The sequence below is a fragment of the Dipodomys spectabilis genome, unplaced genomic scaffold, assembly GCF_019054845.1.
Source record: "Dipodomys spectabilis isolate Male_0828 unplaced genomic scaffold, ASM1905484v1 ptg000496l, whole genome shotgun sequence".
Taxonomy (NCBI): Eukaryota; Metazoa; Chordata; class Mammalia; order Rodentia; family Heteromyidae; genus Dipodomys; species Dipodomys spectabilis.
The window spans coordinates 349,239-361,848 of NW_024871173.1; the positions used below are offsets into that span (position 1 = coordinate 349,239).

The window sequence follows — 12,610 nt, forward strand, 5'->3', positions numbered from 1 at the left end:
GGAGGTAAGAGACACTGAGAGGACTCTGGTGACAAGACAGATGGTCACAGGGTCACCACAGCTGTGACACAAGTACAGGCAAACAGTAGTCTGAGACACAACACAGGGACAACAAGCCACAGGCTCATGTGGTCACACATGGACGGTCTTTACCCCTGATGGTCAGCGTGGCTGAAGTCTTCTCCTGCCCACACACACAGGAGTACTCCCCGGCATCTGCCACAGCCAGGCCACAGATCTGCAGCTCACACACGGCTCCTTCCCGCCTCAGCCTGTGCCTGTCCCCATCTCTCAGGGTCTCAGACCCCTTCCTCCACTCCACAGGCGCCGCCTTGGTCAAGACACAGCGCAGTGTGGCTGTGGCCCCTTCTGTGGCCTCTTGACTTCTCAAGTCTTCTATGAACTTGGCAGGCAGGGCTGGAAAGGCCAAACAGCCACTGAGGACATTGAACTCCCAGAAGGACTTCCACAGAACACGGACTACACAAGGAGCCACACACATCACGGTAGAAGGATCACCATGGGAACATATGACTGCAAGTGCAGATGGTCAGGAGACACACATCCAAGGAGGCGTCATAGAGAGAGGGTGGGAGGAGGACGGGAGCATGAGAACATGTTCTGAGTAAGGAGAAAAGGACGTGAGACAATCCTGATACAGGACAGATGGTCACAGGGTCACCACAGCCGTGACATGTACAGGCAGAAAGGAGTGCTGAGACACAACATGTAGATGACAATCACAGGCTCACGTGGCCACACATGGACGGTCTTTACCCCTGAGGGTCAGTGTGGCTGTGGTCTTCTCCTGCCCACACACACAGGAGTACTCCCCGGCATCTGTTTCAGCCAGGCTACGGATCTGCAGCTCACACACAGGCCCAGCCTGCCTCAGGGTGTATCTCTCCCCATCTCTGAGGGTCTTTGTTCCCTTCTTCCACTCCACTGGGGCTTCTTTGTTCAGCACACACTGGAGTGTGGCCGTGGCCCCTTCTGTGGCCTCTTCATTCTTCAGACCCTCTGTGAACTTGGTGGGCAGAGCTGGGGGAGTCAGAAAGACATAGCCACCGTCATGCTCACAAGCAAGAAGAAGACAGGATGTGGGTGGCACAAGGAAGACAGAAAACTTGGCAGGACCAAGGTCAGGTGTTGGGCATGCTGAACACACTCTGTAGAATGGGATCTCCTCATGCCAGACTGCACATGGAAGTCACAGCTCTTTCGATAGCTTCCTCAGGCCTTATACTTTATATAAACTTTTCAGAGAAGTGCAGAGAAAGAGTCAGAAACAAATACACAATGTGAAACTTCCTTGAGAACCCTGAGAATAGGGCATGACAATACAAAGACAAGACAAAACCCAATGATAGAATCCACAGTGCTACAAAGGGCAGAAAGCTGGCTGCAGGCCTTGCGATCTCCTGATTCTCAGAACAAATAAAGCAGTGAGCGAGGGCTGCAGCACAGGGGAGAGGGTAGAGCAGGGAGGGCCATGGGGTGAGTGTGGACGGGTGGCATGAGGCCAGTACTTGGCACCCTTTGGATCTACTTCATCATTGTGGTCTTCACCTCCGACCGTCAGAGTGGCCATTCCCTGTCTTCCCATAAATACATCAATACTTGCCAGAATCTTCCAGGGCCAGGCTATGTATCTGTAGCTCACATACGGCCCTGTCCTCCATAGCCCGTATCTGTCCCATCTCTAAGGTCTCTGTGCCCTCCCTCTACCCCACAGGGGCTTCTGCTGATCCTGTCCAGTAGTCAGGGCCCTTTCCATGGACTCCTTGAACTTCAGATCTTTGATGAACTGTGTGGACTAGCAAGGATCACACAGATAGAAGCCTTCAAACTTTTGGAGGTCATGATCTGAATACCCATGAAGCAAACAGAAAAAGGAAAACTGGAGGGTCATGGGAAAGGGCAGGTCAATAACTATTTTTCAGAATCCTGTGTTGTATTTGCTGAAGTACAGTTTGGATGAGAGATGAGCTCCATTCCAGATGTTCTCAGCAGACATCTTGTCCTCTTTGTGATCTCCTATGTCTGGGAAGCATACCAGGCCTGGCCAGCTTGCTGCCTAGACATGCAGTGATGTGATGATGAATGTCTCTCATGTAACTTCCACGGCAGACACTGTTTTGTCTCATGGACAGCCTATCTATTGCAGGCAGGGGATCCATCCAGTTCTGTCCAACCTGAACACACTTGGGCTCCTGTACACCCTCCAGATCATGAGCCCCCTCTCCTCTGTTACACATTCCTGTCCTGACACTACTGCAACCACACTCTACCCACTAGTGCCACGTGCTGACTCTGCCTACTGCACTCCCATTGACTGTAGCTATGGTTATCCCGTTGAACCCTTGGCCTCTGCCCAGTCCTGCAGCCCTCCCTCCTGATTCCAGAGTGTGCACTGTACAAGTTACCAGTGACCAGGGATCCCTCACCCTGGCTGCATCTGGACTAATTATTTGCAGTTGGGGTCTTTGCACAGGTGGTTAAGGTAAAAAAAAAAAAAAAGGCAATGACAGGACTAGTATCTTTATAAGCAGTCCAAACATAAACACAGGAGGATGACCATAGGAAGTCATGTAGAAGACAGCTGTCTGGAAGCCAAGCAATGGACTCAGACTGAACAAACCTTATTCCAGTCTGACCCCAGAACTACAAGGAAATGAATTTCTCACTCAGCACCCCGATCTATGATGCTTTGTATGACAGCCTGAAGAATATAGACTGGGTACTTCTGTAACAAATAGAGGTGGCTGGGCTGGGAAGGTGGCTCAGTGGTAGAGCACTTGCCTTGCATGCATGAGGCCCTGGGTTCGATTCCTCAGCACCACATAAGCAAAAAGAAAAAAGCCAGAAGTGGCGCTGTGGCTCAAGTGGTAGAGCGCTAGCCTTGAGCTGAAGAGCTGAGGGACAGTGCCCAGGCCCAGAGTTCAGCCCCACGACCAGACCCAAAAAAAAAACAAAAAAACAAATAGAGGTGGCTTCCAAACTGTATAAAGGCTAGAGGTTAGGAGATTTTAGAGTACACATTAGGAAGATAGGTCTCAGGTGGGACCTACAATGCATTTTGCACTCTATATGCATTGTAGTACTCTACAATGTGCTGTAGTACTCTATAGAAGGTAGACTTTAGAAACAATAAAATTGGATGTTGAGCTGAGGAGATTCTTAGGTAAATGGTGAAGATGTAGCCTGGTTTCTTGTCACCTACAATAAAATGTGAGGAGAGATAGATAAGCTAAAGAAAGAAGAAATCTGAACCTCACACTTTAGAACACTTACAACCTGGCCATAAAGCAAAACCCAGAAAGTATTATCTGGAGAGAACATTAGGAAGGGGCTAGTCACCTCAGCTCAGCTGAAGCCAAAAAGCAGAGATGAGATTATCCAGGAAGGACCTGAGAAGGATCATAGGCAATGGCTTGGAACCTTAAAAACTGCACAGAAGGATGTGGTTTATCAGAACTTTATAGCAGTAGAGAAGCTGCCAGCCTAGAATAAAAAGGACAGAGACAGGGTGAGTAACTGGGGGTTTCTCCAGTCTTCTATGAACTTGGCAGGCAGGGCTGGAGAGGGCCCAATAGCAAACGAGAACATGGGACTCCCCAAAGGACTGTGTGCAGAGCATGGAACACAAAGAGCCACACGCTCCGCTGTAAAGGACCATGTTGTAACATATGACCGAAAGCCTAGGTTGGGGAGGCACACATCTGCCTAGACCTCCTAATAATGATAGAATGAAGGAATGCTGTCAGACTTCTGGGGGTGAGCCAACAGAGCCCCTAAGCTACACATCTGTTACCCCCCAAGTCTGACTGTGTTACCCGGGCACTGGTGGCTCATGCCTGTAATCCTAGCTACTTAGGAGGCTGATATCTGAGGATTGTGATTCAAAGCCAGCCCAAGCAGTAATGTCTGCAAGATTCTGATATCCAACCCACCACCAAAAACCTGGAAGTGAAAGTGTTGCTTAAGTAGTGCATAGCCTTGAGCAAGAATGCCCAGGTCCAGAAGGAAGAAGGAAGGAGAAGGAGGAGGAGGAGGAGGAGGAGGAGGAGGAGGAGGAGGAGAGGAGGAAAGAAGAAAGAACAACTACTACTACTATACTGTGAAGGTAGGTCAGGGCCTGAGGCACAGAGGATGACATGGGATCCCAAGACCACGGGCTATCTCCTCCTCAGTTCTCCAGGGCTAGGGTACCTCCATTCAGGGCACTGAGACAAAGAGGACTCTTGTCTAGATATAAACCTAGTGGTTACGTTTCAGACTGGCTTGGGGCCTTTTTCATTCTGACCACTTTTTCAGTAAGAATCTTTATCCTACACCTGTCCTCCTGTGATCTGGAAATGAATACTCTGCCAGGTTTCATGGGTTCACAGCTAGGAAGGTACTTGACCTCAGAGGGAATCATACCTTCAGGCTCACACTTAGATGACATTTAGAGATGATTTTGGAATTAGATTTGATGCTCAAATGAGTTAAGGCTTTGGAATATTGGGATAGTCTTAATGTATCTTGCATGTGAAAAGAACCTGAGTTTTATAAGAGTAGAGTGTTACCAGCTGAATGGCTATGTGTTCCTTGCTCCTACTTCATACACTGACACCCACAACTAGTACCTCAGAATATAACTCTATTTCTGGTAGGGCACTGAAAGAAGGAATTAAGTTAAAATGAAATCATTAGGTTGGGCTCCAATCTAAAATATGACTAGTTACTATAAGTTTAGGACAAAAAGACACACAGAAGGGTTACCACGTGAGAACACATGGAAAAGAGGAACACTCACCAGCCAGAGTGAGAGGCCTCGGGAAAACCCGTCCACACTTGCTGTTGGAATTCTACTATCTAGAATTTATAGGAAAATAAATTTCTGGGTTTTTTTCATTTAAATTTCTGGTTTTTTAGTTTCCCGGTCTGTGGCGCTTAGTGCTTGAACAGCCTACGGCAGCAAACTTCAGAGGCCTGATGTTCCTTGCAAGACTCGGTTAAGCGATCTAGCCAAATTCAAGAATTCCTGATTCTATTTTTCCCAGCACCCCACCTTCAACATAGTGATGACACACATGCCCTCAGTGCCATGCCCAAGCCCAAAACGCCGGGGTTCCTCGCGAGTCCCTGGCAAGATGCCGATGGCCCTCACAGGTCTCCTGGTCACCGATGCTCCTCTGCTCATGCTCCTCTAGGCTCTCTCCTGTCCCTAGACCTGGCTAACAGAATGTGTCCTCAGGAGCACATGTGGATGGATCACAGAGACCAGTGACTTGGAATGAGATCATGGCATCTAGACATAAGGAGGGCACAAACCACACATGGTCAAGAGGGAGAAGAATGACCACCCATGGTAATTGCCATCCATGGTCAGGATGGCAGAAGTTCCCTCTTGCCCACACACTCAGGAGGACACCGCAGCATCCTGCACTGAGAGCCTATGGATCCACAGCTCACACAAAGCCCCATGATGTCTCAGGCTGCATCTGCCTCCATCTCTCCAGACTTCTTTCCCCTTGCACCACTCCACCACTCCAAGGGTCTGCCTTGCACAGTTCACACTGCAGCATGGCCGCAGCCCCTTCAGACCTCTTGGCTTTTCAGGTCTTCCATGAATCTGGCAGGCAGGGTGAGGAAAGGCTAAGGAGGCACTCAGAACATGGGGAAGAACACAGTGCATAGGACACAAGGACACACACACACACACACACACAGCCCAAGAACAACGGCAGAAGAGATGGTGAGGCAGGCAAATGTCCCGAGCGGCCCAAGGTAATGAACATCTGGACGAGGAGAGAAAGGGAAGCAAAATGCCAAGAGGACCATGATTTAAGACAGAGGGGCACAGGTGACAACCGCAGAGCCAAATGTTCAGGCAGGGAGGAACGTTGAAACACCACATACAGACAACAGCCACAGGCTCATGTGGCCACACATGGCATTTACCCATGACAGTCAGCACGGCTGAGGTCCTCTCCTTCCCACACACACACGAGTACTCCCCGGCATCTGCCACGGCCAAGTCACGGATCTGCAGCTCACACACAGCTCCGTTCTGCCTCAGGCTGTATCTTCCTCCATCTTCTAGGATCTCTTTTCCCTTCCTCCACTGCACAGCAGACACCTTGCTCAGCTCACAGCTCAGCGTGGCAGTGGACCCTTCCACGGCCTCCTGGCTTCTCATGTCTTCTGTGAATCTGGCAGGCAGGGCTAGGAAGGGCAAACAGAAACCATGGGGCTGTCTGGAAGGCTCTGTGCCACCCATGCCTGGGATCCACTGAGTCACACAAACTGACAAAGAACCTTGTCATGAACTGGAAAATGAAGGACAGAGGGACAAGGAGGCAATGTTCCTGGAGGAACAGGGAAAGCTCAGGTAACAGACATTAACACGAGAACATCTCCTGGGCAAGGGGGAGGGAGGTAAGAGACACTGAGAGGACTCTGGTGACAAGACAGATGGTCACAGGGTCACCACAGCTGTGACACAAGTACAGGCAAACAGTAGTCTGAGACACAACACAGGGACAACAAGCCACAGGCTCATGTGGTCACACATGGACGGTCTTTACCCCTGATGGTCAGCGTGGCTGAAGTCTTCTCCTGCCCACACACACAGGAGTACTCCCCGGCATCTGCCACAGCCAGGCCACAGATCTGCAGCTCACACACGGCTCCTTCCCGCCTCAGCCTGTGCCTGTCCCCATCTCTCAGGGTCTCAGACCCCTTCCTCCACTCCACAGGCGCCGCCTTGGTCAAGACACAGCGCAGTGTGGCTGTGGCCCCTTCTGTGGCCTCTTGACTTCTCAAGTCTTCTATGAACTTGGCAGGCAGGGCTGGAAAGGCCAAACAGCCACTGAGGACATGGAACTCCCAGAAGGACTTCCACAGAACACGGACTACACAAGGAGCCACACACATCACGGTAGAAGGATCACCATGGGAACATATGACTGCAAGTGCAGATGGTCAGGAGACACACATCCAAGGAGGCGTCATAGAGAGAGGGTGGGAGGAGGACGGGAGCATGAGAACATGTTCTGAGTAAGGAGAAAAGGACGTGAGACAATCCTGATACAGGACAGATGGTCACAGGGTCACCACAGCCGTGACATGTACAGGCAGAAAGGAGTGCTGAGACACAACATGTAGATGACAATCACAGGCTCACGTGGCCACACATGGACGGTCTTTACCCCTGAGGGTCAGTGTGGCTGTGGTCTTCTCCTGCCCACACACACAGGAGTACTCCCCGGCATCTGTTTCAGCCAGGCTACGGATCTGCAGCTCACACACAGGCCCAGCCTGCCTCAGGGTGTATCTCTCCCCATCTCTGAGGGTCTTTGTTCCCTTCTTCCACTCCACTGGGGCTTCTTTGTTCAGCACACACTGGAGTGTGGCCGTGGCCCCTTCTGTGGCCTCTTCATTCTTCAGACCCTCTGTGAACTTGGTGGGCAGAGCTGGGGGAGTCAGAAAGACATAACTGTAAACATACTCTGAGCAAATGAATATATCAACAGTACAGAGCAGACACAAAATCCAGTAGGTGTCAGTCAGGTGCTAGGTATGCTGAGAACTTGATACAGATTTTGTCTTCTCTTAATATTATGTCCTGGTACCTGTGTCCTTTTCAGTCCTCGTAAAGGATATGAGTCTGGTATGTAGGACAGACTCTCTGTTGATCTCTGGCAGACAGGACATGGTAAGCATGGGAGCAAGACATGGACTCTACCAAGACAATAGCAGAAAACCATGGTTCTCGCTACGGATGTGATTTCTCCTGGTTCATACAACGGTCCAGGAAATCGGGACTCACAGTTTTGGAAAGACGTTGACACAGACAATGGAAGAAAACATGGACTGAGCAGCATGTACATCCTTCAACATAAAGACCAGAGCATGGTTCTACTTGGCCACATGTCTTTACCCTGGACAGTCAGCGTGGCCGAGGTCCGCTCCTGCCCACACACACAGGAGTACTCCCCAGCATCTGTCATGGCCAGGCCACGGATCTGCAGCTCACACATGGCCCCATCCTGCCTCAGGCTGTATCTGCCCCCATCTTGGAGGGTTTCAGACCCCTTCTTCCACTTCACAGGAGCCCCCTTGGACAGTTCACACCGCAGCATGGCTGTGGCACCTTCAATGGTGGCTTGGCTTCTCAAGTCTTCTAGGAATCTGGCAGGCAATGCTGGGAAAGGCAAACAGTCACTGAAAACATGAAGCTATTGGAGGTCTCTGCGTAGAAATGAATTCACACAGAGCCACACATACTGCTAAACAGCACAACATAACCCATACAGACAGTGAAGAAAGCAAGTAGCTGGAAGAAAGATGCAGCGGTGAAACAACATGAGAACGAGGACATTTGGATGAGGAATACAAGAGGTGAGAGATGCCCAGAGAACACTAGAATGAGGAGAGATCGTCGATCACAGATCTCCACAGGAGCTGTACTACATGTGAAGGTGGAAGACAGTGATGGGGTCAATGTGAAGACATCAAGCCACAGGTGCATGAACACATAGATAATCTTTACCCCTGACGGTGAGCGTGGCTGAGGTCCTCTCCTGACCACACACACAGGAATACTCTCCGGCATCTGCCACAGCCAGGCCACGGATCTGTAGCTCACACGTGGCCCCTTCCTGTCTGAGGCTGTATCTGTCCCCAGCTATAAGGGACTTCGTTCCCTTTTTCCACTCCACGGGGGCCTCTTTGCTCAGCTTACATTGCAGAGTAGCTGTGGCCCCTTCTGTGGCCTCTTCATTCTTCAGACCTTCTGTAAACCTAGCAGGCAGGCCTGGGGAGGTCAGAAAGCATGGACATAATCATGCTTTCTAAGCACATGGAAAAGAGAATAAGACCCAAACAGACTGGGAAAACACAAAACCCAACTACACATAGGCCTGTGCTGGGCCACTGCTTACGAGCATGTGCCTCCCTATGGTCTAGCCTGTGTTCCACCTGCCTAGCGCACATTCTATGGCTGCAAGACTAGCAGGGCTGAGAATAACCACCACAAAGAATATCAGGATCTCAGGAGAACGCTGGGATAGAACATGCCATTCAATAATGAAAAACATGCTGGAAGTAACAAGAAAGGAGCACATGGCACACAGCAAGGAAAGAGCACAGTGAGGGCATAGAACAGACTGGCCAAGCCTACCCAGGTAAAGGCCAGAGGAGAGACAGAGAAGGGCCTCAGAACAAGCACAAATCACAGAAGAGCCACAGGACCCATAGAGGATAACAGAACCACCGGCCATAAGGGACAACCCCTGCCCCAGCCATCTTTGTAACGGTCTTGCCTTGCATTGTAACTCCAATCTGAAAGGCCCAGTCTGGCCAGGATGCACCGATTATATCACACCAGAGTCAGAGGCCCATTCTGTATTTCCTTTTTTCACAGTTGTTCATTATTTTGGTGAATGGACAGAGGAAGGAGACCCCATAGAGGCTACTTGAAACTGTCATAGAAAGCTACGCCTGACTCCATTTCGCAGGAAACACAAGGAAGAAGGAGCACCCTGACTGGGTTAGAAGCAGTCTCCACATTGGTCCTGGAGTAGGCAGTCGCAAAGCTGCATCCCCTCATCATTAGGGGGCAAGCACACTCCTCGATGCACTGAACTCCTGTATAGATGGATGCCGACCGAGACCACCCTGGAGCATCATCCAGACAGCCACAGGGAAGCAGAAGACAGAGCTGTGGGTAGAGCTCCTGGCCATCTGCTTGAGATTGGGGACTCTGGTCTGTTTCATTTGCCTGAAGGTCTTTAAGCACACAGTGGCTTGGGGCATCATCTGGATTTAGTCTAGTGGTAACCTCTGAAAATACAGCACTTTCTAGGAGGATCCTGGCAGGCTGCCCATCATGCCCAGCCCTTCTTGGGACATGCTCAACTCTGGAAGCAGCTCCCTTAGGTGGACAGTAGCTGGCCCACTGAGACTCTATTAGCAATTGACAGCATGTCTTGATGAAGCAGGCTACCTCACGAACTCCTGCAGCCACAAGATGGGCTTTGGAGGTGACAACCCTATTGTCTCCTGGTGGGTTTGAGGACTCGTTGACACCAGTCCTCCGTGCTCTGACTCTGTGCTCGGTCCATGCAGCTTGATGTGTAGTGACAGTCTGACCTTTCTGCAACTGTCTCCAACACTTGTGCAAGAGCTGCCAAGCAAAGGCCTGGACAACAGGTGGCCATGCAGCGTCACACACCCACTCTGAGAAGTCCATCCTGGAGGTGAGACAGAGCTCTCCAGACAAAGGAGTCTCACTCCATCCACGCTAAGATACCCAGGCCTCCCCTAACCTCTGTGATACCCAAGCTCTTCATAAATGTCATCCATCTTCATCAATCTTCCCTGCACTCCTGGATCTCTGATGGGGAGATGACCCATCATGGGAACACCAGCCACACCAGGACAAAGGTTCCAGCTCTCTGGACACAGGGACACCATGGGATCAGAAGTAGAGTGTAGTAGGCTGGCTCTGTCTAAGGTCTGATTTGCTTCCCATGTGTATAAAAAGCCCCTGGACCTGCCCTCGCTAGCTGTGAGCCTCCCTATTCCCTGCTAGCTGTATCTGTCTAAGGCCCCAAGCCTCTTCCTCCAGCTGAGGGAGAGGAACCACTCAGACTGCACTGTGGCATCTATGTCCTACCCATGGTGGTCATGTAGACATGAAGATCATTGAACTCCGTAGTTTGCAGACAGGAAGTGGGGCACTGACACCCACTCTGTGGGCAACAGGACACAAGCAGAAGCTTCCAAAGGGACTCTGTAGTGCCCTTTCTCACAGGGGAACTGGTAAGAAGGAATAGGGATCACCCCTGCCTAACTCCAGTGGACTTACCTTCCCCTTGCCCTCACTCACCACCCTGACACACGGGGGATATACCCACACACACATACATCTTACTCCATGGGGTAGGCCTTCACTTCTGCCTCATGCTCACAGAACAGGCCCTGTCACCCACCTGACACCCAAGGACAGGCCCTCACCTCCTCCTCACACCCAAGGACGGACCCTCATCTCAAACGTCAACACCCACAGGACGGACTCACCCTGGTGGTTAGAAGCACACATCAAGGATTCCCTCCCTCTTGCATCCTTGCCTTGTGTATCATCCCTCCGTCTTCTTCCAACCCTCTATTCTTTTTCTTTTCCTTTTTGTCAATTGTGGGGCTTGAACCCAGGGCCTGGGCGCCATCCCTGAGCTTTTCTGCTCAAGGCTAGTGCTCTACCACTTTGAACCACAGCTCTTCCAGTTTTCTGGAGGCTAATTGAAGGTAAGAGTCTCACAGACTTTCCTGCCCTGGTTGGCTTTGAACCGCGATCCTCAGATCTCAGCCTCCAGAGTAGTTAGGATTATAGGCGTGAGCCACCTGGCTAACTCTGCTTTCTTGATGTGCTGTGACCACCGTCCCCGCTCTGTCCTCTCCCTCCCTGTGCCTCCCCCAAACCGGACCTATAATTACATCTTTCTAATTGCCTGCCTTTCCCTCTGTCTTCTGTCCCAAACCATGACCTGCATGGGGAGGGAAAGAGCCATCCATTCTTGACTGTTTTCTGGCTTCCAAGATAGGTCCTACACAGTAGGTGTGGGAAATACCTACTAAGGAATGAAGACACATAGAAACCACAAAAACCACAGCACAGACGGGGGCAAACACAGGGCCAGCCATGCATGTGAGCACACATGGTCCTTACCCTGGACAGTCAGCGTGGCTGAGGTCCTCTCCTTCCCACACACGCAGGAGTACTCCCCAGCGTCTGCCACAGCCAGGCCACGGATCTGCAGCTCACACACAGCTCCAGTCTGCCTCAGGCTGTGTCTGTCCCTGTTTCTCAGGGTCTCTGTCCCCTTTCTCCATTCCACTGGGGCTGCCTTGCTCAGCTCACAGTGAAACGTGGCTGTATCTCCTTCTGTGGCCTCTCTGCTTCTCAGTCTTCCAATGAAGTGGGCAGGTAGGGCTGGGGAAAGTCAGATATTAGAAATATCAGACTTGCTGCAATCCACTGGGGAGTAGCATGTGACAGGGGAAGGACAAGACACAGAACTGAACAGGATAATAGGAAAGAACCCATGGCCCATGGGTGGGAAGCTGGCTGAAGACACAGTCTCCCGGTTCATACAACAGCCCAGGAAGCAGAAAAGGATTCTGTGGTATACAAGATGAAGTGGCACAGACAGGAAGAGGGAACACTGAACATATAGGCAATGTTTGAGCATCAGAACGCAAATCAATTTGGCTGCTGTGGTCTTTACCCCTGACAGTCAGCGTGGCTGACGTCTTCTCCTGCCCACACACGCACGAGTACTCCCCAGCGTCTGTTTCAGCCAGGCTCTGGATCTGCAGCTCACACACAGTGCCATCCTGCCTCACGCTGTGTCTGTCCCCATCTCTGAGGGTCTCTGCTCCCTTTCTCCACTCCACCAGGGCCTCTTTGCTCAGTTCACACCGCAGAGTGGCTGTGGTCCCTTCTGTGGCCTCCTTGCTTCTCAGTTTTCCTATGAACTGGGCAGGCAGGGCTACAGCAGGGTCAGACAGAGACAGAGGACATCATCATCTTCATTCTCCTATACTAAATAAAGAGGTC

The 12,610-nt window shown here is 51.0% G+C and overlaps 1 protein-coding gene across 1 annotated transcript in view; it reads right to left on the minus strand.

The window, feature by feature from the left end:
* Obscn (obscurin, cytoskeletal calmodulin and titin-interacting RhoGEF) overlaps positions 1–12,610 on the minus strand; it is a 121,009-nt gene that overhangs the window by 43,816 nt on the left and 64,583 nt on the right. Inside the window, exons 38-44 of the mRNA XM_042669531.1 lie at positions 12,279–12,542; positions 11,720–11,983; positions 8,543–8,806; positions 7,931–8,194; positions 7,200–7,463; positions 6,576–6,839; positions 154–417 (exon numbers count right to left, since the gene is read on the minus strand). Of these exons, the coding sequence (XP_042525465.1) occupies positions 154–417; positions 6,576–6,839; positions 7,200–7,463; positions 7,931–8,194; positions 8,543–8,806; positions 11,720–11,983; positions 12,279–12,542 (1,848 nt within the window). The remainder of the gene's footprint in view (positions 1–153; positions 418–6,575; positions 6,840–7,199; positions 7,464–7,930; positions 8,195–8,542; positions 8,807–11,719; positions 11,984–12,278; positions 12,543–12,610) is intronic.